This window comes from Xyrauchen texanus, chromosome 4, assembly GCF_025860055.1.
Source record: "Xyrauchen texanus isolate HMW12.3.18 chromosome 4, RBS_HiC_50CHRs, whole genome shotgun sequence".
NCBI classification, from domain to species: Eukaryota; Metazoa; Chordata; class Actinopteri; order Cypriniformes; family Catostomidae; genus Xyrauchen; species Xyrauchen texanus.
Genome location: NC_068279.1, coordinates 19,513,310 through 19,541,079, shown reverse-complemented (window position 1 = coordinate 19,541,079; position 27,770 = coordinate 19,513,310). Strand labels below are relative to the sequence as shown.

The 27,770-nt window shown below is 37.9% G+C and overlaps 1 protein-coding gene across 1 annotated transcript in view; it reads left to right on the top strand.

Moving 5' to 3' along the window:
* Positions 1 to 26,420, top strand: part of LOC127638703 (probable voltage-dependent N-type calcium channel subunit alpha-1B) — a 165,665-nt gene extending 139,245 nt beyond the window's left edge. Inside the window, exons 32-50 of the mRNA XM_052120348.1 lie at positions 1,899 to 2,063; positions 2,906 to 3,016; positions 3,273 to 3,356; positions 5,049 to 5,165; positions 5,257 to 5,322; positions 5,515 to 5,606; positions 6,058 to 6,208; positions 7,782 to 7,909; positions 9,172 to 9,268; positions 11,280 to 11,385; positions 12,374 to 12,481; positions 12,728 to 12,855; positions 15,865 to 16,004; positions 16,105 to 16,231; positions 16,330 to 16,440; positions 17,580 to 17,618; positions 18,135 to 18,342; positions 21,301 to 21,503; positions 25,392 to 26,420. Of these exons, the coding sequence (XP_051976308.1) occupies positions 1,899 to 2,063; positions 2,906 to 3,016; positions 3,273 to 3,356; positions 5,049 to 5,165; positions 5,257 to 5,322; positions 5,515 to 5,606; positions 6,058 to 6,208; positions 7,782 to 7,909; positions 9,172 to 9,268; positions 11,280 to 11,385; positions 12,374 to 12,481; positions 12,728 to 12,855; positions 15,865 to 16,004; positions 16,105 to 16,231; positions 16,330 to 16,440; positions 17,580 to 17,618; positions 18,135 to 18,342; positions 21,301 to 21,503; positions 25,392 to 25,934 (2,724 nt within the window). The 3' untranslated portion in view covers positions 25,935 to 26,420. The remainder of the gene's footprint in view (positions 1 to 1,898; positions 2,064 to 2,905; positions 3,017 to 3,272; positions 3,357 to 5,048; positions 5,166 to 5,256; positions 5,323 to 5,514; positions 5,607 to 6,057; positions 6,209 to 7,781; positions 7,910 to 9,171; positions 9,269 to 11,279; positions 11,386 to 12,373; positions 12,482 to 12,727; positions 12,856 to 15,864; positions 16,005 to 16,104; positions 16,232 to 16,329; positions 16,441 to 17,579; positions 17,619 to 18,134; positions 18,343 to 21,300; positions 21,504 to 25,391) is intronic.
* Positions 26,421 to 27,770: the final 1,350 nt, after the last annotated feature.

Here is a 27,770-nt window from a genome sequence, read left to right as displayed (position 1 = left end):
CAACAAACCCACAGTTTGTAACCAACTCATTTAAATTAGGTAATCTGACCAGATAATATAAGTGGTTCTAGGAGTCAAGGACTGTGTTTTTGGAAGTCTGAGCATCTGTGTTTTCTCTTTGTCCAAGATCACTCAAATAATGCTCAATTTTGAGCTTAACACACATTCACAGGTTTTTGTTACTGTTTCAGTAAAGCAGTTTCCTGATGTTGTTTATCTATCATTTTATTAAAAGTATAATAATTCACCCAAAAATAAGAATTCTGTCATTATTATGTTGGCCTGACAAAGACCAAAAATATCAAGAGTATCACTTTTAAAAGTTCTGTAATTGATCTTTTATGGAATGGATTCTATCTATCTATCTATCTATCTATCTATCTATCTATCTATCTATCTATCTATCTATCTATCTATCTATCTATCTATCTGTCTGTCTGTCTGTCTGTCTGTCTGTCTGTCTGTCTGTCTGTCTGTCTGTCTGTCTGTCTGTCTAAAATACTTTAAATTATTTTGAAATTTTCAGACTTTAAGGAAAAGTTAAGCAAATATACATATAAGCAAATATAAAATGTAGTATCTACAAACTTTATCTAAATTGTTTACTTATGTTGTTCCAACCTCGGATGATTTTCTTCCTTCCGTAGTATACAAAAGGAGAATTTGGGCAGTATGTTAGCCTCGGTCTCTATTCACTTTTATTGCATCTTTTCGCTGTACAAGATAAGTTAATAGTGACTGAGTCTGCTATTCTGCCTAACATCTCCTTATATGTTCCATGGCAGAAAGAAAGGCATAGGGGTTTGGTACAACATAAGAGTGAGTAAAAGTTGACAGAATCTTCATTTTTGGGTGAACGATCCCTTTAATATATCTTGTGCCCAAGCATTCATGATAAAAACACATTGTAAGAACTTTACATTGGCTTGGGAAGTTGCTGCAAATTTGTACTAAGGAGTGAATATAAATTTTCACTCACCAGTGTGCAGGAAATAGAGAACCTGTTATGAAGTTGGAGCGGGGAGGGAACGTTTTTTTCCACTCAACTCACATACTCTGAATCCCAGGCTAATAGATGCTGTTTCAAGATGTAATAAAAATATCTACAAACTGGCTTATGTATTCCCTAAAATACAGGTGTATTTTTTTAAAAAGGGCTAACAAATTTAATAAAAATAAAAGATTCCAAGAGTAAACGATTCACAGATAAACATTCATCTTCCTCTTACACACAAACAAACACTGAAGGTGTTTTTTTAAGTTCTCAGTGATGTGAGATGGTACCTACAGTGAAGCCAGCCATGGCAACAGCTGCAGATGTCCAGGTAGGAGATTGTGACAGAACCAGATTAATGCATGTGCCTACAGCAGACCCCCCCCACACACACACACACACAGAGAGAGAGAGAGAGAGAGAAGTAGTTATACATTCAAACATTGAAGCACCGTGAGTAAACACACACAGACACCCATTCCCATGGAAAAGCAGTCAGCAAGATGTTGCTGCCCCATTTCTTCTGAGACCCTTTTAGATGGGCTCAGTTGTCTGCTGAGTCTGTGCTGTCTCACTATCTGCCTCTCCATATACCAGCCTAACATGACTAACAGTTTGTGGCAGGAACCAAGACCCCAAGATAATTAATTTATCATCAACATCGACAAAGCCAGAAACTATCAGTTGCATCTAAAATCTATTTGGTTTCCTCTACAGTTTAGACTGGGTCTTCCATAGAGGCCACTAGTCTTTGTATGGCACAACTGGCTTTATGATTATTTTTGACTATGAGAGTGAAAAAGTGATTCTAAAAATCCTCTTTCCAAAAGCTAGAGGTTAACATTGATGATTTATCTGGGTCTGTTTTGTGAATTAATTCCATATTTGCTGGTTTTCCTCTCAGAGAGCCTGCATCGACTTTGCTATCAACGCCAAGCCTCTGACCCGTTATATGCCACAGAACCAGCAGTCGTTTCAGTACCGTTTGTGGAAGTTTGTCGTCTCTCCACCGTTTGAGTACTCCATCATGATCTTGATCGCTCTCAACACCTTGGTGCTCATGATGAAGGTAAATCGGACGTCTTGTTCTTTCAGTTGTCATTTTGTTCTTTCTTTGTGAGTTTATTAGGAGTTATGAAGTATCATCAAAGAAGTCCAGGGGTCAGATTTCCAAAACATTCCTAATGAATTTTTTACTCTTATCTACTATTTTCTAACTACAGTTAAGAATGAAAAAGTTAAGAATATTTTTGTATTCTTTGGAAAAAGACAAATTTAAAAATGTTAACTTTTTTTCTTAAACAGTCAATGTTTATAGCTGCAGTATATATATTCTTAAGAACGTGTAATTTATTATAAGAACTTTATTTTTCTCTTAAGAATTTTTATAATGTGGCCACAAGTTATATACAACTTAAAAATACAAACTGCTTTTAAAACTCTCCAGTACGCTTGCCCCAGAAGCTACATTTAAAGTCACCCTTCTGAAAAGATGCATGCTGGGTTGGGTTTTCTTAAGTCTAACTTCTTGAGCTAAATTTTGTTTGATGATAAGCTGGTCCACTAGCTAGACCAGAACTTACCAGGATAAACTAGCCTAGAGTAGACCAGCATACAATTCATGCTTATCGAAGCTTGTCTTTTGAGCACGATAATGTATACACGTTTGCTCTGTTTTTACAATTGAGAGACAAATTTACATTATTTTCTATAGTAATCGACAGCATGCCACAAATGCTGTCAATGAAGCTTAAGTTGTATTTAACCCAGAATATTCCTTTAATTTTGCATGTACCTTTCATATTCCTTTGCTAATATTAATGTCAGATAATGGACCAGATAATTGATTCAGTGCTGTAAATCACATCAAAACAAATTAAAGATATGTTTTATTTTGTATTTTACCTGCAGTTCTACAAGGCACCTGACTTCTACGAGGCGATGCTGAAGTATCTCAATGTTGTCTTCACTGCTCTTTTTTCAATGGAGTGTGTTCTCAAAATTATTGCTTTTGGCCCCTTGGCAAGTATCTCCTCTCATACCTTTAAAGGGATGGTACACCCAAAAAAAGTTCAATTCTGTGATAATTTATGGTGACAGAAATGTCATTTTCAGAGGGACTATCCCTTTAACAACTTAATCCACAATGGCCTATATGGTCAAAAAGTGACACATACAAGCCATGTTAATGGATAGTGAGACATTCCTGTGAGAGAGAGTCAAATTGAAAGCTTCTCTCGCTGTCCCTCAATAATCTCTCTAATTCTTTTCCTCTCAGAATTACCTGAAAGATGCCTGGAATGTGTTTGATTTTGTGACTGTGCTGGGAAGCATCACTGACATCTTAGTCACTGAAATTAACGTAAGTGATCAGCAGCGAGCTCTGTTTTTCTCTATTTGAAGAGCGTATCAGAGCCAGACAGACTGGGTCTGATACCCTCAGCAGGCAGAAAGCAGAAATGGGCTGGAAAGTGAAGAAAAAGATAAAGCTGGATGCAGAGCAACAAAAAGAAAACAAGATGTCTCGAGATGCATTGACATGTTTTCTAAACAAAATGCGGATTTTGTTTGAGATACTGAAATAAACAGCTTTTGGTGCCACAATGGTCAAAGATGTCCATCTAGCATGTTTATATACTGTAGTTGCAAAAACGTGTTCTTGTGAACGGCCCCTTTATACTGTCTGTTTTGATTTCCATGTCACTGTCAAAAGCTGCTAGTAATGTAATTGTGTTTGCACTGTAACTATATTTGTGTGTGATGGCTGTTATTGTTCTCCTGTGGTCCTTCTCTCTGTCTTCCTTTTTCATGAAATGTCTTCACTCAAATCTTGGCTGGCTCCTGCCACAATTTATCATCTTCATGTTTAGACTACGGTGAGTTACTGTCTCATTTTTTAACTTTGTGTCTGTTCCACCCTCCTGAATTTACTTCCAATCGTAGGCTTATGTCCTACCTTTATTAGAAACTATATAGTGTCATTTTCACAGTGAGCCCATGTTTATCAGTTTAGTAGGTATGTAATATCTAGCTGAATAGGTCTGGTTTGAAGTCCTAATAAAAGTGCCAGTTAACCTGTTGATATGCAATCGCCCGCACGTGGTAGTGACATCATTCTGCTTACTTTTAATATATAATTTGCCATCTATAAATGTAATTAATGTTAACAAATTATACATCTTGCCAAAGGTCTAAAGGCTCAACATTGATATCCGATCTCTGTTTCATGATAGCAATGCTCCAGAAACAGCAATTTAGTTATTTGTGCTAATAGAGTACAAATGAAAACATGCAATATCAAAATGGGATAAAACATCCAATAGCACTTTTTGTCAATAAAAGTGATAAATCTGAGAAATATTGATATATTCTCCATTGTTTACATGACATGGTTCTTCAACAAACTATGCAATCTGAGCAGCATTCATGATGTGAAACTGTATATTATCTTATATATTAGAGTTAAAAACCTTCCTTCGCTGCTACTGTCAATAGTTGCTGGACAGGCAGCTTACCTTGATTTTGCTATTTGGACATATTCCTGGATCAACATCCTTGTTTTCCCCAGAACAGCATTCCTATTAGCCAATTAGATTTGGGGTTCATAGGTTGGGGTTAAGGAAAAGGGCAATGCATGTTTGGATATCTTTGTAAAAGCTGCTGATCCAGGAACAGTTGCAATATCACTGTCACCTAAATATTTGCTAACTATTCTTCATGCTGTTCACGAAGAATCCAATGCCAATTTTATTGTTATTCTCTGAAAACTCTGGAACTTTAATTAATCAACCAAAATTAATCCAAAATTGACCCATCCTCTGAATAAAAAAAACAAACATTACTGATCATTGCAGTCCGATATTTTGGACTCAGTGTGAAGGGTTTCAAAGGGTTTCATCTTGTTTCATAGAGATCCTTTAAAATATTGTCATGCGTTTTTCTTTTGTGCCAAAAATTCTATTTGATCAAAAGAGATTGGGTGTTGAATTGAACAGTAGTGCTAAATGAAGTAAATGGGTACAAATACAAGCTGAAACAGTTTGTTTTCCCACAGGACCGTCTGCTGAACCTGAGCTTCCTGAGGCTCTTCAGAGCAGCCAGGCTCATCAAGCTCCTCCGACAGGGATACACCATCCGCATCCTACTCTGGACCTTTGTCCAGTCTTTTAAGGTAGCTCTCCTCTATTTTGACTGCTTTGACTTGCATTGCTTTGAATTGTTGACTGGAAATAAGATTTGATTTCTTCATTTGTTGTTCCCAGGCCCTACCTTATGTTTGCCTTCTAATCGCCATGCTGTTTTTCATCTACGCCATCATTGGAATGCAGGTACTGTACTGGCAGTACATTAAATAATGTAACTTCAGTGCATCAACTAATAATTGTGCATACCGGTAAAATGTAATTGCAATGCACTGAAATGTATCATTGGCAAATTAAAGTATATAAATGTTATTCTCTTAAATGGTTACATTTTAAAACATACAGGTACTGTATTTACCGGTAATATTATGATTGCAGTTGTTTGGAAACATTGAACTGAACGAAGACACTGCCATCAATCATCACAACAACTTTCGCACTTTCCTCCAAGCGCTTATGCTGCTGTTCAGGTTTGCACACACCTTATGTCATCCATCCATCCATCCATCCAGTTTCTGATAGCTGCAAAATAACCTTTAGTGCTCTCAAATTACAGTGCTAAAAGTTGTCTGTATTATCTATGGTACTTTGTATTACTCAGTTTTTTTTCTTTCTTTCTGCAATGCTCCTTTCGCTCTGGTCTCCACATTTGGCCAGTTTGAATTTTAAAGTGGCACCTGGAGATCCGCCACATAACCAGAAATAAACATTTCCTAATAAAATTCAGAAATACATTTCCATCTTTCCCTTATGTTCATTACCTTGAGGCTTCCTCTGAAATGGGAGCCAGCACATCAGTTTGATAGTGTTATAAATGAAATCTGACACATCAGCGCTTTTCCATCAACAAGCGAGTCTCCATCATGTTCCCTAATGATCATTCTCAGTATTAATACCAGATCCGTTGTTTATCTCTGGCAGGAGTGCCACTGGTGAGGCCTGGCATGAAATCATGCTGTCCTGTCTGAGCAAGCGCACCTGTGACGAACGCTCAGGCACCCACGGAAAGGAGTGCGGCAGCAACTTTGCCTACATCTACTTTGTCTCCTTCATTTTCCTCTGCTCATTCCTGGTCAGTGCTTAGAGTTGTACTTCTCAACACAGGCTCATTACTGACCCTGTCCCAAATGGCACCTTCAGCCCTCGTGGTCTTCCTCTCAGTCTCCACTTTGCCAGTTAGATAATAGTCATAATTTGTCATAAAATGACAAATGCGACCCTCTATGATCTTGTGGACTTCATGAGCAAAGTCCACATCAAGTGTGCCATTTGGGACAGGGCTATTGTAGCATGTCATCACTTCTCTGCCCTACCTCCACCCCAATACAGTCCTACTGGCACCAAGCGGCTTTATTGTTTATCCAAAAATAGGGTTGGTATTTTAAAGCAAGTACTGTGTTAATTCATAATGTAAATAATAACGTGTTTAAAACAGTTAAAGGAATATTCCAGGTTCAAAAGAATTTAAGCTCTGTCAACACAATTTGTGGCATAATATTGACTACCACAAAAAATGTATTTTGATGTGTTCCTCCTTTTCTTAAATGAAAAGAAGCAAAAATCTGGGTTCCAGTGAGGAACATACAATATAAGTGAATTAGGGCCAATTTTTTTACATTAAAATACTCTTTCAAAAGTATAGTCACAAGACATAAACATAAATATGATTTTAGAGTGATAAAATCACTTACTAACCTTTAGTATTAGAATTAATGTAATTGTTTTTATAAAATAATAAGCATCACATTTCTGCCATTAAACCCTCCAAATATTTGTCCCTTTCACTTCCATTGTAAGTGCCTCACTGTAACCTTGATTTTTGTAAAGAAATGGAGTGACAATATGAAGATTTTTGTTTTTTTTGTGCTTAAATGCTGTCGATTGAGCTTAACTTGTATTCTACCCAGAATATTCCTTTAACAAATTTAATTAAGGCCCTTGAGCCTTACTTATATTCTGTAGTAAGGGATTTACTTTACATGGAGCAATTCAAATGTAAAATACCTACGAAATTATGTAAAAAAAAAAATAAAAAAAAACAGCTGGATGGAGTGTATGGTTCTCGAGACAGACATCTTTATCAAATTTGAAGAGTTTTTAAACTTGACAGCATTGGTACTCAAGGAAGGATATACAATAATAAACAGCAAGGTGTGACACACCAGAAAAAGACACCAGTCTGACCGTACAGTATGTGCACATAGACCAGCAATTGAAATATAATGCAGACACAACAAATTAACACATCCTGTGTGAACACCCCTAAGCTTACTTCAGATAAATTAACGGATTGCTGTGGACTGTAGGCCATTGATGTCTAATAATATAGAAATAAAACAAACAATATCACTTCTTTAAAAAGTCACTTTTTGTAATGTCTATTGTATCTATCAATGCTTTACTCATCTGCCACAATAATTTAATGGGCTTTTCTCAACAAATATTAATATATTTAATTAATTAATGATTCATTTGATTCATTAATCAACATATCATATAATTAACTAGATCACATTTAATCAATCTTAATCTAAAACACTTAAACCTGGTTGGATGTGTGACACTAAATATTCCATTGCATTTAAGAATCATATCACACTCCAAAGATTTTCCTCCATGGTGTGTTCTTCTTCCACTTTTCACAGATGTTAAACCTGTTTGTGGCTGTCATTATGGACAATTTTGAGTACCTGACACGTGACTCCTCCATCCTGGGCCCTCACCACCTGGATGAGTTTATCCGAGTGTGGGCGGAGTACGACCCGGCCGCGTGGTATGTTTCAGCCCCACCAGATAGAGGCCTACTCTTGTGATAAATATAGTAACTCAGTTTGCAGCAGTTAAAAAGAGTGATTTTGTTAGGCCTCAAAGCCTTTGTGTCTTCTCAGGTTCAATCACATAAATAACAGAAATGATGAATATTTCATCATGTTCCCATAATAATGTGTGAATGCCTGAAAGAATAGTTGTCATCCTTGTGTGGATGTGATCTGCGTCCATTCTCTCCACAACACAAATGTGCTCTCCGAGCTTTCTTTATATATGTGTCATGTTTTGCTTGTTCTTTCCGCAGCGGACGGATTTCCTATAAGGATATGTACAATTTGTTGCGCATTATCTCGCCCCCCCTTGGCTTAGGGAAGAACTGCCCTAATAGGGTAGCATACAAGGTTTGCAACCCAAGCAACTTCTTCCAGTCGTGCGGGCTCTGTGTGCAAATGCCCAGAGACCCGAACTTGAATGGCTGTGCACAAATGACTTGACTACACACAAGCACTTGCCCCACCAGACTTGACTGGCTTTGGTGAATGATGCTGAATGGGAAACAAAGCTTTCAAAACCACAAATTAACCTACAACCTGAACAGATTGACAGTGTAATTAAACATTTATCACACTTAAGTACAATTCTCATATTCCCAATTGACTGAATCTCAGGGTTTTGTCAGTTTGTTGACCAAAATATTGTTAAGTGATTTAACTTTTTAAAAATGAAGTTAAATCTCACTGTTTAACTTTAACACCAATATCCATTATTTAGATAACATTTTTCAATGAAATTTACATTGCAAGATTTCTGCAGAACAGGAACTGTGATTTAATTAAAAAAGAACTGGCATTGAAACCTTTGTTTCTGTGCACTAAAAGTGGAAACTCCCCTCAATGTCTGAGCATGCAAATGCAGACATCCTCCAAACAACACAGCCATTCTGTCACAATCCACTTCTCCTGTCATCTCACTCACCTCTTCATCTCTCCTTATCAAGCATCAACTCTCTCACCTCTAACTTTGAGATTCATCTCTGACCCTTCCAGGCCAGAATGGCATCCCCGTCCATGACACTCTTGGAAATCTAAATAACTCAGATTTCTGTTTTTTGTTGTCTTTCTGTTTGTTTGTTTGTTTGTTTGTTTGTTTGTTGTCTCTTATAATTTCATTTTGTTTGGTTTACTTTATGTCCCCCTTGTTTCTGTCTCTCTAACTGACCATCCTTTTTCTTTATTTTGGGATTTTTGCATTGTCTGCACTGTGAAGTGGTCGTATCAAGTACCTCGATATGTATGAGATGCTGCTCCACATGTCCCCACCTTTAGGTTTGGGAAAGAAATGTCCTCCACGAATCGCCTACAAGGTAGCTCAACTTCACATGCCCCACCCCCCTCTGCTCGTACTGTCTTCCCATTGGCTTGTTTTTCAGCCAATCTCTGTGCTCTTGCAGTGTTTCCCCCTCGTTTCCTTGTTTCCTTGTTGTTTTCTCCCCACGCTCTAATCTCTTTGGTGTACCCCCCCCCCCCCTTTTCCTATTTATTCGAGACCCTCCTCCACTTCCTGTGACATCTAGGGATGGTCACCGACTAAAGATAATTTTTGCATAATATTAAATAGCCATTTAAGTATTAACGAAAGTTTAATTATTAACAAGCGAGACATAGATCCCAACCTCATGTGTATAAAATCTACCCCATAAGTTGCATTGTGTAAGGGTTTGTGCACGACATTACTGAAAACTCAATACCAATCATATGCACTACACTGTATGCGTAATCTTTTATGTACTCAATCAACTCAATTTACATAAAACAATTTGCCTAATTGCACTTATTTATTCTTCTACAAGGATCATTCAGAGCTTCTTTTTTTTTTTGTGATTCTCTTAAGGGCCCCAAATTTACCTCACTTTTAGAGTCCTTATTTTGTGAATAGATAGTATCACTCCAAAAGTGCCCCCCTTCGTCACCCTTTTGCTCATAGAGCAGTGTGTGTGTAACCTAAGTTTCTTTTAATCATGAGAACTATTCACTTGACCTGTCTCTTCCTCTCTTTGTGATCGTTCACTTATATTCTTAGTCTTTCGTGTGCTGTCTGTCTTTGTCCACTTGACCATTTCCTCTCTTTTTTTCTCTCTCCTGTAGCCCTTCTTTCTATTTCTCTCTCTGCAGTGTGTGAGAATGTATGTCTGTGTGTGAGACCATTTTCCTCTCTTTCATTCTGACTTTGCTCTGTTTCTCTTGCACTGCTACTGCTAGTAAATTTATGCTCAGGGGAGCTCAACTCTTCATTATGACTGACACTAACACCTGTACATAACACGATACAGTAGGTGAAATATGTATTTTTTTTAACCACTAGCAGCACCAAATAGAATAATAGTTAGTTTGAGAGGGCCAGACCTAACAACATTGGCTCAACCAATGACAAACTTTTGGGGGGAAGGGACTACCTGTTTTATTCCGAACAATGGCAGGAGGGGATTTTCTAGAAAACAGTTATTATTTTATAATAATATATTTATACACTAAATAATAAAGAAATAGAAATTTGTATATTTTTTGTTTAAATTGGCTGATGTGGCATTCTCTGCTTGAAATGCCTAACAAAGCTTGCAAGACCAAAACTTTTAATTACAAAACTGATTCAATATATATATATATATATTTTATTTTTTTATCATCTTTGTTCTTATTTCATTATAATTCTGTTTAGTGCCACTAGTGGGGCATAAATTACCTGTAAAGATGATTTTTACAGCTGACTGTTTCAGGATGATGAAAGTTGCTGGTGTATTTATTTTTATTTTTATTTTTTTTTTTAAATTTAAAAACCAGTTGCTGCTTTCTGGTGAAAGCACCAGAAACCAGCAACTGGTCACTATTCGGCTTACTGATGAAACTCTAAAATCTAAAATCAGCTATTTGCTTATTGATCAGAGTCGAGCTCCCATGTCTCCAAAGCCCTTCATGGTTATGTGTACATGCTTATCTTCACTCTTGAGTCTGTGTCAGTTTATCACCAGTGCACTTTGGTTGCAGATCTTAGCCCTTTGCAGTGAATGTGAATGTATGATTCTGTACATTCTTACTCTCTCTGTGATCAAAACTGTTTGTGTGTTTCAAACATTAAACGTACCTACCTCAAGATAAAAACAGCATACATTACAATATACAGAACACATCCAATATAGTTAATGATTCACTACAAGAATCAGTAGAGGCAATAGACAGCGATGAATTCAATATGCGTTATTTCAGATGCACACAAACGGTTTTGATGTTTTTTTTTTTTTGGGATGGGGGGTTGTTCTGGGTGATGCTGAATTTGAAGAGTGTTCTTAACTTACTAATGACCCTACTGGCTTCCCCTAGCGGCTGGTGAAAATGAATATGCCCATTGCAGACAACAACACTGTGCACTTCACCTCCACCCTGATGGCTCTGATCCGCACCGCCCTGGAGATCAAACTGGCATCAGGTCAGCACTTTTCATGTTTTCTAAATTATTGTGTAATTATTGTCTAGATTGCAGTCTAGATAATAGTCTCCAGCCCTCCATTTCTTCTTAAAGACTACAAGTAATAAAAAAAAGAAGAAAAAAAGATTTCAAATGTCACACTGGAATCCATCTTTCTTGATTCATCTTTTTATGAATAATTCCAAATGTAATTATTACCTGATTTAATGGAGAGACATACTCCCTCACACTGCCGAATTCTTTGAGTGTGATTGGTACTTTTGCTGCTGCTAGTGCCATCACCATTCATTAGTGCGGTGTGTGTGGGTTGGTGTGTGTTGCATCTGCCGTATCTGTAAGGGAGTTTGGCACTGGATGGATTTCTGTAGCTTCACTGCCCAGTATAAATCCTCAGCCTTCTGGAGGTGAAAACAAGCATTATGATGTATTGACCAATCAATAGAAGTTTAATGCATGAATTATGTTATTTGTTTGATTATAGTAAACACAACTACATATTAATTTCTTATTAAAAAGGTAACACTTTATAATAAGGTTCTATTTGTTAACATTAGTTAATATGAAATAATAATAAACAATATTTTTACAGCATTTATAAATCTTGGTTAGTGATACCTAATACATTAACTAATGTTAACAAATGGAGTCTTATTGTAAAGTGTTATCATACAGTTCTTGATCTATTTTCATAAAAAAAATAAAAATACACCAAATTCAGATCCCCAATGTACTTTCAGTAAAGGTGCATTTAATGGAGCATGTAATCATTTGGTAAACTGAATTGAATCATTGACAAAGCAAACGTTTACTAGCCTTTGCTTACTTATCCACTGATACAAAAAAAGAATAAATAAATATATAAAACCCTCAAATGTAAAACTATCAATGCTTGCTATTATGTATAATTTATATATAAAGTATATATAAGTGATTTCTAATGGATATAAACTTATTAGCCTCCTGCCCCGGTTTTCATGAATCTCCACAGGCATGGTGGCCCAGCGTCTATCAGACGCTGAACTGAAAAAGGAGCTAGCTACAGTCTGGCCAAACCTCTCTCAGAAGACTATGGACCTGCTGGTCACCCCACATAAACGTAAACACATCATGACTCACTTCCGAGGAGATTCTTTCTTAATTTTGCCATAACAATACTCTCAAATACATGCATCCAGACAACACAAGATTAAGACTTATATAGAGACACACACACAACTGACCAAAACAATCACACTTCATCAAACTCGTAAACACTCCAAACACAGATATTACACAGTGACCTCTTGTGGTCACCATTGGAACTTCCAAACAACACATGGCTATGTATTTCTCTCTTTTGCAGACAATGAGCTTACAGTGGGTAAGGTGTATGCAGCTCTTATGATCTTTGAATATTACAAGCAGAACAGAGCCAAAAGACTTCAGATGCAGCAACAGCAGCAGAGAGAACAGGCTGGGCCTGGATCTCAGGTGATAATAATAATAATAATAAGTTTTATTTATATAGCGCCTTTCCAGAGCTCAAGGACGCTTTACAATAGACAAGCAACAATAAAGGCAGAGGACAAAGACAGCAGACAAAACAACAGCAGGTAGATAACAGTGAAGGTACAGAAAATGAGAAGGTTAGGTAGATGGGACAGCACCCAGCGGAAAAAAAAAAAAAAAAAACAGTACAACTTAAGAGTTATAACATTCAGCAAATAAGTGAGTTTTGAGCATGGATTTGAATTCAGAGATAGTGTTAACAGAACAGAGTGATCGGGGTAGAGAGTTCCATATTTTGGGTGCTACAACACTGAATGATCTGCCCCCCATCGAAACAAGGCGATGCCGAGGGACGATGAGAAGGCTAGAGTCGGAGGATCGTAGAGAGCGAGTCGGTGCATAGGGGTGAAGCAGATTACAGAGATAGGAGGGAGCCAAGCCGTGCAGAGATTTAAAAGTGAGAAGGAGAATTTTGAATTTGATACGGTAAACCACAGGAAGCCAGTGAAGATCATGCAAAATTGGGGTGATATGTGCAGAACGCTTGGTGTGGGTGAGTATTCTGGCAGCAGAGTTTTGAATGTATTGCAATTTGGAAATGGAGCTAGCAGGAAGGCCAATAAAAAGTGCATTGCAATAATCGAGACGTGATGTGATAAATGCATGGATGACAGTTTCAGCGTCTGAGATACTGATGAAGGGACCGGAGCTGAAGCGATGCGACGTAGATGAAAGAATGCTGATTTAGTGATAGAATTAATGTGAGAATGGAAAGATAGAGAGGAGTCAAAGATTACACCAAGACTTTTAACAGTACTGGATGGTTTGATGTGAGAGCCAGCAAACTCGCAGGTGAAGTTAGTAGGAATTTTGTTAGTGAGTGACGGAGGTCCGGTAAAAATAATCTCAGTTTTGTCCATGTTAAGTTTTAAAAAATTTGAATGAAGCCAATCTTTTATTTCATGCACACAAGCAGAGATTTTGTCAGTTGTGATAGATAGAGTCGATGTACAGGTAGTATATAATTGAATGTCGTCAGCGTAAAAATGATAATTAAAACCATGACGGCGAAGGATCTGACCAAGAGGTATTATATAAATTATGAATAGTAATGGCCCTAAAACGGATCCCTGTGGGACACCTTGCTTCAGGGGGACAGTAGGTGAGTGAAAATCTTGAACTGAAATGTAGAACTGTCTATCAGAGAGATAGGAAGAAAACCAAGAAAGAGCAGCACCAGAAATACCCACATCCAAAAGACGAGAAATGAGTAGTTGATGGGAGACAGTATCGAAGGTAGAGCTGAGGTCCAGCAGCAGGAGCATAGACAGAGAACCAGAGTCACCAGAGAGAAGCAAATCATTGAGTACCTTAACTAGTGCAGTTTCAGTACTATGTAGAGGGCGAAAACCAGATTGAAGAGGATCAAAAAGATTATTTTCGACTAGAAAAGACTGGAAAGGCAACAGTACTTTCTAGTAATTTATCTATGAAGGGTAGATTTGAAATAGGACGATAGTTAGATAATACTAACTATCCTACATGTGATACATGTAGGCTATACTCTAACATACCTGCTTATATTTCTGCTGCACCAAGGAGTTTGGTGCAGCAGAAATAGTAGTTTTCCATTCAAATTCGACCTAAATCATTATCAAAGAACAAATATTATTTTCTCAAGCCATTTCTGGATGATGTATTGTGTCTGTGTTTCTTTCAGATAGCCTACACAATGTGTTTTAAGTTACAAGATGTATTTTTGTGGTTTGACAGCTTGAATGAAGCCCATTCAATGCTACAGATTTTGAAACTGCATAATGAACATAGCCATTTCTAATAATTCAGATTGTGCAGTTACACCAGTTTCATTCTCTAACCTGCAAACTCATCAATGTCACTGTTTCCATGGTAAATTTTGTGTGAACCAAGTGCCAATTGAACCGCATCGACGTGCCCTGTTTTTGATATGTATGCCGTGTCCTACCTGTGACACTTCTCATCCGGTGTGCAACCCCCAAGTCTGAACAGTCAGAACAGTTTGAAGGCCTGTACTAAGTTTGGTGGATGTAGCTTAAAAGCTCTAGGAGTGAGTGTTAGAAATGTTGGGTCTTTTTTTTTTTAAACTAAACCAAGTTTTGTATAATAACAGTATATTGGCTTTGTCAAGCCTATTGGCTTGGCTGACATTGGTTTAAAGGAATAGTTCACCAAAAAAATACAATTATCTCATGATTTACTCACCCTCATACATCCCAGATGTGTATGACTTTATTTCTTGTGCAGAACACAAATTAAGATTTAAAAAAAAAAAAACATTTCTCTGTTGGTCCTCACATTGCAAGTGAATGCTGACCAGAACTTTGAAGGTCCAAAAGGCAGTATAAAAGTAATCCATGTCTTCTGAAGTGATATGATGAGTAAGTGAAAAACAGATCAATATTTAAGTCCTTTTTAACTGTAAATCTCCACTTTCACTTGCATATTCTGGTGTGGAATTGACTTTCACTGTCACATTCAGCCACCTAGTTGGTTGGGGCTGGTCAAATGTGGAGACTGATAGTCACCCACACCCATCAATTGTTCAGAAGATATGGAGTTTCAATATATGGAGACATTCACTTGTGCGGACCAACAGAGCTAAAATATTCTTCTAAAAATCTTAATTTGTGTTCAGCAGAAGAAAGTCATACACATCTGGGATGGCATAAAGGTGAGATAAATTTTGGGGGGTGAACTATCACTTTAAGCCATTGTCAGTCAAGCCAATAGGCTTTACAAAGCCAAAATGCTGTTATTATACAAAACTTGGTTTAGGGTTTTTTTAATTATTATTTTTATAAAAAAAAAAGAAAAAAAGACCAAAATGTATAATACTAACTAGAGCTTTTAAGCTACATCCACCAAATTTAGTACAGAATTGGGTGAACTATCGCTTTAATCAGGTTATACTTTCATATAATAACAATGTGTTGTCTTTCTCTCCCTTTGAAGAATAAAGTCAGTGCTCTCTTAGAGCCAATTCTTCCCCTAACCCACATGCAAGGTCAGGCCATGAACAATGTAGATTTTCCCTCAGAGTTTCAAGCTCAAACCAGACCAAGCTCCACCACACTCAACAACGGACACACACAGTGAGCATAAAACCCAATCTTACACTAGACATACAATTAAATTATTAATTTAATTGCTTATCTACACTAACATGTTCTCTCTTTCAAATCTCTTGATCAGTCTTGACAACACAATTAGAGGATCTTCATCCTGGGCCTCAGAGAAGTCCAGAGAGGTCCACAGGTCTAAACGACGGCCAATCTCAAGAGGTCAATCAGAGGAAGCCTCAAATGCAAACATTGCCCAGGTACTGCAATCAAAAACATTGACTGTGCCTGTCACACACCATACTGTGTCTTTTTTCAGTGCATATTAAATCCCCCATTGTGTGTACATATGTGTCAGGAGTCAGTAGAAATGAGGACGATTGAAAACAGTGCCAACACAGCGACTACTGCTGGCCTGGAGAGCCAAGCACGTGCAGTATCCATGCCAAAACTCAATGCAGAGATGCAGGTATACTTGACACATAATTGGTTGAACGTTCTCCAGTCAGACTATTGTGCTATTAACCTATTTTAAAGCATTCAAAAAATGATTTTACACTTCAAACAGGTTTTCCTGAACACTCCCCTATCTTCCATTAGTCAGACAAACAGATAGTTCTGCCCCAAACTCATGCCATTGGTTGAGTCAATGTTGATGTGATGGGCTAGTTGGAATTCTCAAACAAAAATATCAATGCACCACAAAGCCACGGTGTTTATACATTTTAGGGAAGTCAACCAACATACCTGCGTCCTAAATCTTTTAGCTGTCTCTGTATATTAAGCTTGGATTTCAACATTTAAAAAAATTACACACTTCACCTTTAAGCTTCCCCCTTAAAAGAATAGTTCACCCAAAAATGTACTCACCCTCATGCCAACCCAGATGACTTTCTAAAATAAATAAGTTTATGAAATAATACCATCCATTTTTCACCCAAACAAATTATTTTAAGCATTCAGAGCAATCAGTAGTTTTGTCTGGAGGGGTAACGGCGCGATGGTGTTGCTGAATCTACAGTGCCACGACAAAATAATTATTTAGAATTGAATGTGTTGAGACATGAAGATTGTGTCAATAATGCTAAGACAACGTGTCTTTCTGTTGCATTATATTTACTGCATGCAAAAAAAAAATACATGTAGATGACTAGTGTAGTCTGATTTATGAACACTCAAAAAATGAATACATGGGTGGGGGGTACAGTGTTTTTTTTTGGTATACACTCTTCTTATTTTGTGTATACTGTATATTGTTTATTATTAGGTGTATATTGTGTTGTGTAACATATGTGTAAACTGTGTTATGTGTTAATCAGATGTGATCTTCCAAACATACGGAAGCCCACGGAGGCCATGCATTATTTTTATTTTTATACCTCACATGTTATTTAGGGCCTCTGTAGACTTCTATGTATTTGGAAACAATGTTACACTATTTTTGCAATATGTTTTACATTTGGTGCTACAATTGGGACAAATTATTTTCTAAGTAAAAAGTAATTAAATCTTCAACTAATAAGTGGACATATGACTCATGACTCGAATCTTATTCTCCTTGTCTTCCTTGCCCATGGCTTCCATTTGGTTCACCGTGTGTTTCATCAGAGGAGTCACTCCCGTCACCCTCCTGGTATTTTACTGGAAGTATGATCAACCTTTTTTAATTCTTGTCTTGTGCAACCAATGGAACTTTTATATAATTTTCTAATTGACAGGACTGCTCTTTAGTATCAATTGGAATCTAGGGATTAGCAGTCTGTTGTACTACAAAACATGAAATCGAAGTAAGTCTAGTGCTGTGACTCAGAGGAGACACCTGACCTTTGATCATTTCAGACAGATTAAGAGGCATAGACACTGTTAAAATGCACCTGTCATAAATTCAGGGTCTAAGCCCAAAATAAGTGTTTTCCTCAAAGAGAATTATGTCAGCTGCTACAGATGTTACACTGCTTTTTATGTTACCTATACTTTGATACCAAAATGATTCCTTAGAGCACATGTGGTTTTCAGTTCATCCCAGGTGTGATGCATCTGAGAATAAATGAAGGATCAACAGACTGCACAATGTTATTGGACTCCATTTCAGTACGCCATATGTAATAGTTCAACTGCATTAATCCGACTTTATTTAACTACTCACATTCTGTTCGTTCTCAGCCTATTCCTGATTCCCCCATAAGACGCTCTGCATCCACTTTTTCACCACAGCGCCCTCAGAAGGTCAATCTGAATGACTACAATCTGGAGAAACCTGTTCACGAACGACATCACCATCACCATCATCACAGATGCCATCATCGCAGGGACAAAGATAAGAAACAGAGGTCACTGGACAGGTCACCCACTGGCCAACACAAGACTACAGGTCAATACCTACATACAATTGAATTGTCAGTTTCATAATAATAATAATAACAATAATACATTTTTGTATTCACTTTTAATTTTGAAAATTGTAAAAACAATGATTCAAAAAAATAAAACATTCAGAAAACAACAAGGAAATAAAAGTGAGCAATAAAATAGATAAAGCAGGTTCATCTGATCTCTTATTATTTACATAAACAATTTGGAACATATTTTGATTAACAGTTGGAAATGTTAGAGGGTTCTAAAGTCATTGCTTTAAAAACTTTTGGAAGAACCTTAAAATTAATCCTGTATTTGAAGGTACTCAGTAAGTTTTGCTGATTAAAAATGTTTTACAAAAAGACATGAATAGCATTTTTTTTTAGAAATATGTTGAAAATGATGTACACTCACATTAGATGAAGTCTTCCGTCATATCAGTCACCCAATAAAAGCTGTTTAGTTTTACATGGAGCGGGTTGCCCCCTCATGAGCGCCGCCATGTTGACAGCACATGACAACGCGTCAAGCAATTGACTGAGGTACTACCACTTATAATGACAATAATAATAACATATTTACTTTATTATATTTGTACAAACAACAACGGAACCCAAGTCAACAGTATAGTCAAGAGTGATGATAAACAGGAGTGTGATCCACCAGACACTCTGAACAGAATGAGTGCAAGTGAAAAGATAAATGTTCAAACAAGAGGTCCCTGCATGTCCCTTTTTTAAATATGCTCAGGGTTGCCAGATAACAAGAGGCAAACCTCCAATCAGAGCTTTATTCTTGCACAAATTGGTAATATTTTGCACAATATTACCTAATATTCCCAATATGGCAGCCATGCATGAGTGTCATCTCTCTCTCTCTCTCTCTCTCTCTCTCTCTCTCTCTCCTCCCCTTTCGAAAAAGCTTATCGATCTGTATCTGTGCAACATTCTACACAAGGAGAAGTGTCTATTTTTGAGGCCGCTTGTGCTGTTTGGTGCTACAAAGTCTGTGAATAAACCTTCTCAGTGATAAACTTTTAAGAAATCCAAAAGAAAATGTATTTTATTTGTGTAATTTAGAAATGTTGAAGTCCCTTGCACCTGTATGCAAGTCTAACTCTTGCAGAAATCATTCATCATAGACATGCAGCCTGTTTTATTCAGTTGTGTGCTAAATGGGAAGCCAAACCATTGGCGGACATAAAGTTTTGGAATGATGAAGAGATTTTGCTGTTTTAAAAGGAAATTAGTACTATAATTCTCCAAAGTGGCCGTTCAAAAAGTAATTTTTGATCAAATCTATACAGGCCCCATTTCCAGCAGACATCACTCCAACACCTTATCCTTGAGTAATCATGCTAAATTGCTCATTTGGGCCACTTTGAGCCACTAAAAAAGCCACTTTTGAAACAGAAAAATAAAAAGAAATGGTTAGAGTGGGCAAAGAAACAGACATTGAACAACAGATAATTGGAAAAGAGTGTTATGGATCTTAACCCCATTGAGCTTTTGTGGGATCAGCAAGACTGTAAGGTGCGTGAAAAGTGCCCAACAAACAGCCACATCTATGGCAAGTGCTACAGGAAGCGTGGGGTGAAATATCACTTGAGTATCTGGACAAACTGACAGCTAGAATGCCAAGGATCTGCAAACTGTCATTGCTGCATGTGCAGGATTTTTTGATGAGAACTCTTTGACGTAGTTTAAGAAGCTCTGACATTTTTTTTTTTTCAAATAGTAATAGTAATTTTCACATTATTAAAGTCCTGTCTGTACATTGTGATCAGTTGAATGCCACTTTGGTGAATAAAAGTACCAATTTCTTTCCATAAGAGCAAAATCTGTACATTATTCTAAACATTTAGCTGCCAGATTATATATGTTAATATATAACCAGGGAAGTAGAGATGGAAAAATAAACTATTTATGATTATACTCAGCCTTTATCAAGTTTTTCTAATGCCTGATATAAAAGTATGTACCTTGGTAGGGCAATACTTTAGGCAGTTGCAAAGTAGTCCCATCACACACATATACACTTCACAAAAAGTTGCATCGTGCATTAGGAGAACACAATAATTTCTGGGATTAAAAGACACAAAAAACAGTCAATGCAGGACATTAACTCAAAAACAATACAATGGGGCTCCACATGTACTACTCAAAACTCGATGTGGGTCCTGTCCCAGAAAACTTTCCCCACCCCTGTCCTAGACTCAGGTGAGATTCAGCCTGTTGAAATGCAGAAGCAGCAGTTGAACTGGTGTGAGAGCATCCAGCTGTGGCTGGCCTCTATCAGCCAGATAAAAAGTGCAGAAAGACATGCAGACCCATGACCTGCTAATTTATGGTTGCATCTCAGCAGGCCAATCGAGAACAGGGAAGAAAAACTGAGGCAGTCAGGTTTCTGACTGGAAAATGTCCTGTGTCTTGTTAAAGATTGTGAAATCCAGAGGAGAGGAGACACTGTGACAGACTTCTATGCAGGGCACAATAGCTCAAGGAATTCTTGTTGTTTTCTTTTTCCTTCAGTTCTCTCTAAGATTTGCATCTATAATTGTACTTAAATGGCAAATTAGATCATTTTACATTGTGGGGTCTAAAATCATTTGACCCCTAGTGAAAATGTTTTGCATTATGTTCATTACAGATTATTTATTAGCATAATTTGAGAGAAGAATTCAAATAAACTGAATTAAAAATTCATAAACATACATTCTTGAAGTATTTGGTATTGTACCTCTTTTTCCTTTTTTGTCATCATGCACTGAAGTTTGCATGGCCTTAACATGTTTGTACAAAACCTGGTGATCCATGTTGAACAAGGAATTATTTACAGTAACCTCTCAGTGCTCAATATAGGGCACTCAACACGTTTTCTGAGAAAACAGGAGCGAATATAAACCGAAGAAGATGATGCAATCTATCCTGGTTCTGATAGTTTGCCTTTCCTCATATTTGTGGTTTGTTCACAGGCACAGAGGCTGACACCATTGAGGAGAGGGTGCATGACCGGGGTCGTTCCCATAAGAGGAGGCACCATTCGTCATCGGCAGAGAAGCAGCGGTATTACTCCTGTGATCGCTACGGCAGCCGGGATCACTGCAACAGCAAGTCTGCCATGGCTAGCTGTGCCACCTCGCCCAGTGAAACTCAGGAGGCCAATCTTAACAAGCAGGTGGGATGGGCAGATGAGACCGGACAGGGACATGTGGTCAGATGAAGGGTTGGGTCTGGGTTAGAGACTGATCAGGGTAAAAAAAAAAAAATCTGATGTCTAACTAGAAAGTGCTGTCTAACTAACAAAAGCTTAGGTATTTGAGACAAGGTAAAAATTAAGTGATGAATGCTGAACTTGGTAAGCTCCAAAACCTTTTGTAATGATGACGATCTGAAGTGCTTAAAGGAATATTCCAGGTTTAATACAAGCTCAGTTCTATGGTATATGTGGCATGCTGTTGATTACCACAGACAATACTTTTGACTCATCCCTCAATTAAAAATACAACTAGCAAAAAGCATGTGTACAGTAATACACTTAGAAGGGGGGAATCTATGGGGCAGGGCTTTGCACTGGAATAAACTTTAAAACGGGGATTAAAAAAGAATTGTCATTTTGGTCGTTATGAGCAGAAACTGTATTTTTTTGTTCCGGGTTCCGTCATTCCACTGCCTGCCTTCCGCTGCCTCATTTCCTATTGGCAACCATTAAGAACTAAATTAAAAAACGGTTTATAACATAAACCGTTTTCTTTTTTTTTGCTTCAGTACTCCGCACTAAGAGTGGGTGATATACCAGTTGCAGTGTTACCAGAAAAAAGGGACCTGGTCTATAAATACAAGCTCAAACTAAGGGACTTGCCCCTACCAAAATATGTGAAAATTTAAAAAAATTCCCATGTGGGGGAATTGTCAGCATAGAAATCATAACAAGCAAAGTATACAATAATCTACACTCACCTAAAGGATTATTAGGAACACCTGTTCAATTTCTCATTAATGCAATTATCTAAGCAACCAATCACATGGCAGTTGCTTCAATGCATTTAGGGGTGTGGTCCTGGTCAAGACAATCTCTTGAACTCCAAACTGAATTTCAGAATGGGAAAGAAAGGTGATTTAAGCAATTTTGAGCGTGGCATGGTTGTTGGTGCCAGACGGGCCGGTCTGAGTATTTCACAATCTGCTCAGTTACTGGGATTTTCACGCACAACCATTTCTAGGGTTTACAAAGAATGGTGTGAAAAGGGAAAAACATCCAGTATGCGGCAGTCCTGTGGGCGAAAATGCCTTGTTGATGCTAGAGGTCAGAGGTGAATGGGCCGACTGATTCAAGCTGATAGAAGAGCAACTTTGCCTGAAATAACCACTCGTTATAACCGAGGTATGCAGCAAAGCATTTGTGAAGCCACAACACGCACAACCTTGAGGCGGATGGGCTACAACAGCAGAAGACCCCACCGGGTACCACTCATCTCCACTACAAATAGGAAAAAGAGGCTACAATTTGCAAGTGCTCACCAAAATTGGACAGTTGAAGACTGGAAAAATGTTGCCTGGTCTGATGAGTCTCGATTTCTGTTGAGACATTCAGATGGTAGAGTCAGAATTTGGCGTAAACAGAATGAGAACATGGATTCATCATGCCTTGTTACCACTGTGCAGGCTGGTGGTGGTGTAATGATGTGGGGGATGTTTTCTTGGCACACTTTAGGGCCCTTAGTGCCAATTGGGCATCGTTTAAATGTCACGGCCTACCTGAGCATTGTTTCTGACCATGTCCATCCCTTTATGGCCACCATGTACCCATCCTCTGATGGCTACTTCCAGCAGGATAATGCACCATGTCACAAAGCTCGAATCATTTCAAATTGGTTTCTTGAACATGACAATGAGTTCACTGTACTAAAATGGCCCCCACAGTCACCAGATCTCAACCCAATAGAGCATCTTTGGGATGTGGTGGAACGGGAGCTTCGTGCCCTGGATGTCCATCCCACAAATCTCCATCAACTGCAAGATGCTATCCTATCAATATGGGCCAACATTTCTAAAGAATGCTTTCAGCACCTTGTTGAATCAATGCCACGTAGAATTAAGGCAGTTCTGAAGGCGAAAGGGGGTCAAACACAGTATTAGTATGGTGTTCCTAATAATCCTTTAGGTGAGTGTATGTAAAATATGTATTTTTAATCAATGTATTCTTAATATTAAATATATACTCCAAAATATTTCAAATAATTCAAAAATGCATCTGGCCATCCATAATCAATTAATAGCCAAAATCTCTCTCTCCTGCATGCACACACAGCTTGGACGTAAACGTCATTTTATGCGGGCTATTATTATTTAATTATTATTTATTTTATTTTAATTGTTTTATTTACAGATCTGCTTTCTCGGTCAGAACCTGGCAGCATCAAGTCTGTATTAATGCATCATAATGTATCTAACAATAATTCAGTGAAGACTTGGAAACAGCTGAGAAATTGACTTTTGACCTCAATATTTTGCAATATTTATGCATTATTAGCCATGCATGTATACGTAGTAATTATATATAGTTATCTAAATGGTCTTCAGCATTCACAGAAGGCTACATCCACAATGTGGTACTAAAATTATAGTTTGTGGATTTCCTTCAGAATCAAAGCACATGCTTATCATTTTTTTGCAACAGTAAGTGGTGTAATTCTGTAAATTTACTGTGATAAACTTTAGACTATGGTTTCATGAAAAAAAAATATCAGAACAATATTAACTGGCTATAAACCGATTAACAGCATTTAAAAATAAAGTTTTCAATCCGGAACAATTGAAAGGAACTTCGTTCCCTTTTCGGTTACGTTCTGTTTCCATTGTCATTCCTTGGAGCTTATTCAGTTCCTGCTTTAAAATACAAAGTATTTCAAAACAAGACTTAATTTAAAATCAACCTTAATATGCGTTAACACGAGACTAGTGTGGCAGAATAGTTTATAAACATTCTCTGTCACGTTATATACAGTCTTTCAATCCCTGTCTTTACCATATAACCTGGTAAACCCAGTAATTTCTATATATTGTGTATGGATTCAAGAAAGAGATGTGATGAGTTCAATCCACCCACAAGCATTACTTCAGAAACTAATAATCGGTTAGAAAAACATCAGATCTGTATCTAGATCATACTGCTAAACTTTACAGCTCTAGTAACATATATTTATATGGAAGAATTAAAAGAAGTTCTTTAACAACAGCAATAACAGCATACCTTGCTCCATAGACTTTCATTGTAAATTCATTTCTGTAAACGTATTTGTTTCAGCAAACTAAGAAACTAGTTCAAATTATTTTCTGTGGTAACTGACAAACTTGCCACAGAGGCTGTCGATAGTGCCAGCATTCCAAATCATATTCAGTTTTAGCCGAAGTATCACAGTATCAGTTTGAGGAGCACATGGAACTGTGCACATGGAAGCTGTGTAAAGCTGCAGTATAACCTTTGCACATTTTAGATGTTAAAGCGGAGAATGTGGCTGCAGTACAGTAAGATTCCTCAGTACAGGCTGTTGTTGGATTTTAAAGCTCTCAGGGTTACTAATCATATAGTGGCATTTATAAGAGCCTCTGTGAGGTGCTTGGTTAGACATATGGTGGATTTTGATTTTACAGTACCAAGCCTGGATATGGAGCAGCATTTTAACTGTACATACATAATATGACTGCAATGAGATTTAGAATGTTTTACTTTTATCAGATTTTAGTTTATTTAAAGTGATTCATGTTTTGTGATAAAAACTTAAATTGAAAACTCAAGTTTCTCTGCTCTTTGGCTGTTGATAAATCTCTCATGGCCTTTCACTTCTCTTTCCAATCTTCTTCCACAACATTATCTGTGCATTTATCTGTCATTCTTTTCTTTGTCTTCACTGTCTTCTCCATTCCCTCCTTTTGTTCCTGCTTTCCATCTTCCTTCTTTTTCTACTGTCTTATTACTTCTTGTTTCCCACCTTCCCTGTCTAATCTTTTGGGCATTTTCCTCATCATTTTATTGTTTTGATTTGCTTGTTTAATTTTCATATAGGGCAGTGAGTGGGCTAAGGGGAGCCCAGTGTTGTTGACCTCAGGGGCGAGCACTCCAAGCCGCTGTAGCAGACAGCTGCCTCAGACCCCCCTTATTCCTCGTCCCTCTGTGGCCTACAGGACTGCCAACTCCTCCCCTGTGCACTTTCTGGGCACTCAGGCTGGTTTGCCTCCCCCGAGTCCCAGCAGGCTGAGCCGTGGTTTGTCTGAGCACAACGCCCTCTTACACAGTGGCTCCATCTCCAGCTCGCCAGCCCCTATCAGTCGCATTAACTCAGAACCCTTCCTGGGGCCCCAAGACCACCCCACTGGCCAGCACTGCTGCCTCCAGCCTGAAGCCTTTGCTGTCTACCAAGAGGATCTGAGCCCTCAGACAGGACGGTCTCCCAGGACTGTAGGGATGCCGATTGTGGCTATTCCCCCAACTCCGCAACAGCAGTTTCATGGGTTGCCCAACGGATACCACTTTACCTTGGGCACCGATGCCAACAGAGGCAGGGCACGGCAGTACTACCCAGAGACAGAGGAGAATGACTGGTGCTAGCATGGCTTTAAGATAAACATACCGATTCTGATTATGTTTTTGATACTTTTGATGAGTTTTATCATCTCTTATTTTGTTAAATGCTGTGCTACATATGTGTGTGGATATGTCATTATTTGGGAATGTCCAGGGGATTAAAAATGTCCACAGATCAGCAGATGTGAGATACAAAAGAAGAATCCTGCCTAACTTTAAAGGGATAGTTCACCCAGTAATGAACATTGTCATCATTTACTCACTCTCATGTTGTTCCAAACCTATATGAGTTTCTTCTGTGGAACACAAAAGTAAATTAGGCAGAATGTTGGTCTCAGTCACCAATCACTTTTTGCAACTTTCATTTCCATACATTGAAAGTGAATGGTGACTGAGGCGTCTCTGAAATATCTCCTTTTGTGTTCCACAGAAGAAAGAAAACTGAATAACATGAGGTTGAATAAATGATGACACAAGTTTCACTTGTGTTTCACTTGGGGTTTAGCCATTTTCGTCTCCTCACAAATACATGACAGTGAAAGTTTATGATGTAAAAAAACATGAGCTCTCTCTTAATCCTTTGCCATGGTGAGGGACACAGCAGTCCTCATATGCCAAAATATGCTTGTGTAATCTGGGAAAAGAGTGACCCATGTAACTCCAGTCCTTCAATTGTAGATCGTAATGGACGTCTGTACAGTTTCTTTGAAAACCGGTCTCTGAGCTCCACTCTAAATGCAGATTTTCCCATGAAAATATTGTCTTGGCATTATCTTTGTGACTTTTGTGGGGTGAAATCCTTACAGAGGTGACTAGAAACAGAATTAACATTCTTAAACTAATGTTTATTTTCAAAAATGCAAAATAGTAGCGTGTCCTGTTTCCTCTAAATGCTGATTCACACTGCTCTAACAAAATCCAACATTTCAACCATTCTGACGGCTGTTGGATTACGGCCACGTTGACTCTAGTACATTTTCCGTTGAAACCATTTTTAGTTTCCTAACATATGTTTTCCGAAGTATCCAGTGCCAGGGAGCTTTTTCGAAAGTCTCTGTTTTTGATTGATGAAAATGCCATCCCGGCATACACAATTCAGATAAATATGTTTTAGTGTGGACGTGGCCTTAGAATGTTAGGAAGCATAACAGTCATTGTCACACTGCCCCAATAAACCCCAACAGGGTGAACACACTAATAAAACTAAATCGAACAAATGTGATTGTTGATGTTTGGAGCCATTTGTTGGGGCAGTGTGAACTAGCCTTAAGAGTACTGACCATGCTGACAGATCTGTGGCCCCCACGAGCATTGTACAGAACACATAACCCACATGTCCCACTTAATGTATTTCACACTGTAGAGAAAGCAGATTGTTCATAATGCTGCTGATAACCATTCCTAGCACACACTGTATCAAAACGTGTGAAATCTTTGATAACCATAATATACTCTTTCTATTTCTTTCTATCAAGTTGTTGTAGATATTTGATCTATTCATTCTGTGCTTTTTTGTATTGTATAGATGAACTGTTTTACGCAAATGGCTTATGGCTTAACCATACTGTCAGGTCTTACAATTCTTATTGACTGCTCCAGATGTTATTACCAAGTGCCTAACCTTTTGAATACATCATTGTAGTGATGCAACCTCAGCCTTTTTAGTGCATCGACATGTGAGTGCATGAGAGAGTAAACTGAACAAGTTCTAAGAAGTTCAAATGGAACAACAAGGTGTTACGATCGCAGGCCTTAATCAGAAGCAAAGACTACAGTACCTGTTGAGTTCACATTTGGTTTTGGATGGATAAGACAGTATGACTGTTTTTTGTTTTCTTTTTTTAATTATTCTTGTCTCCT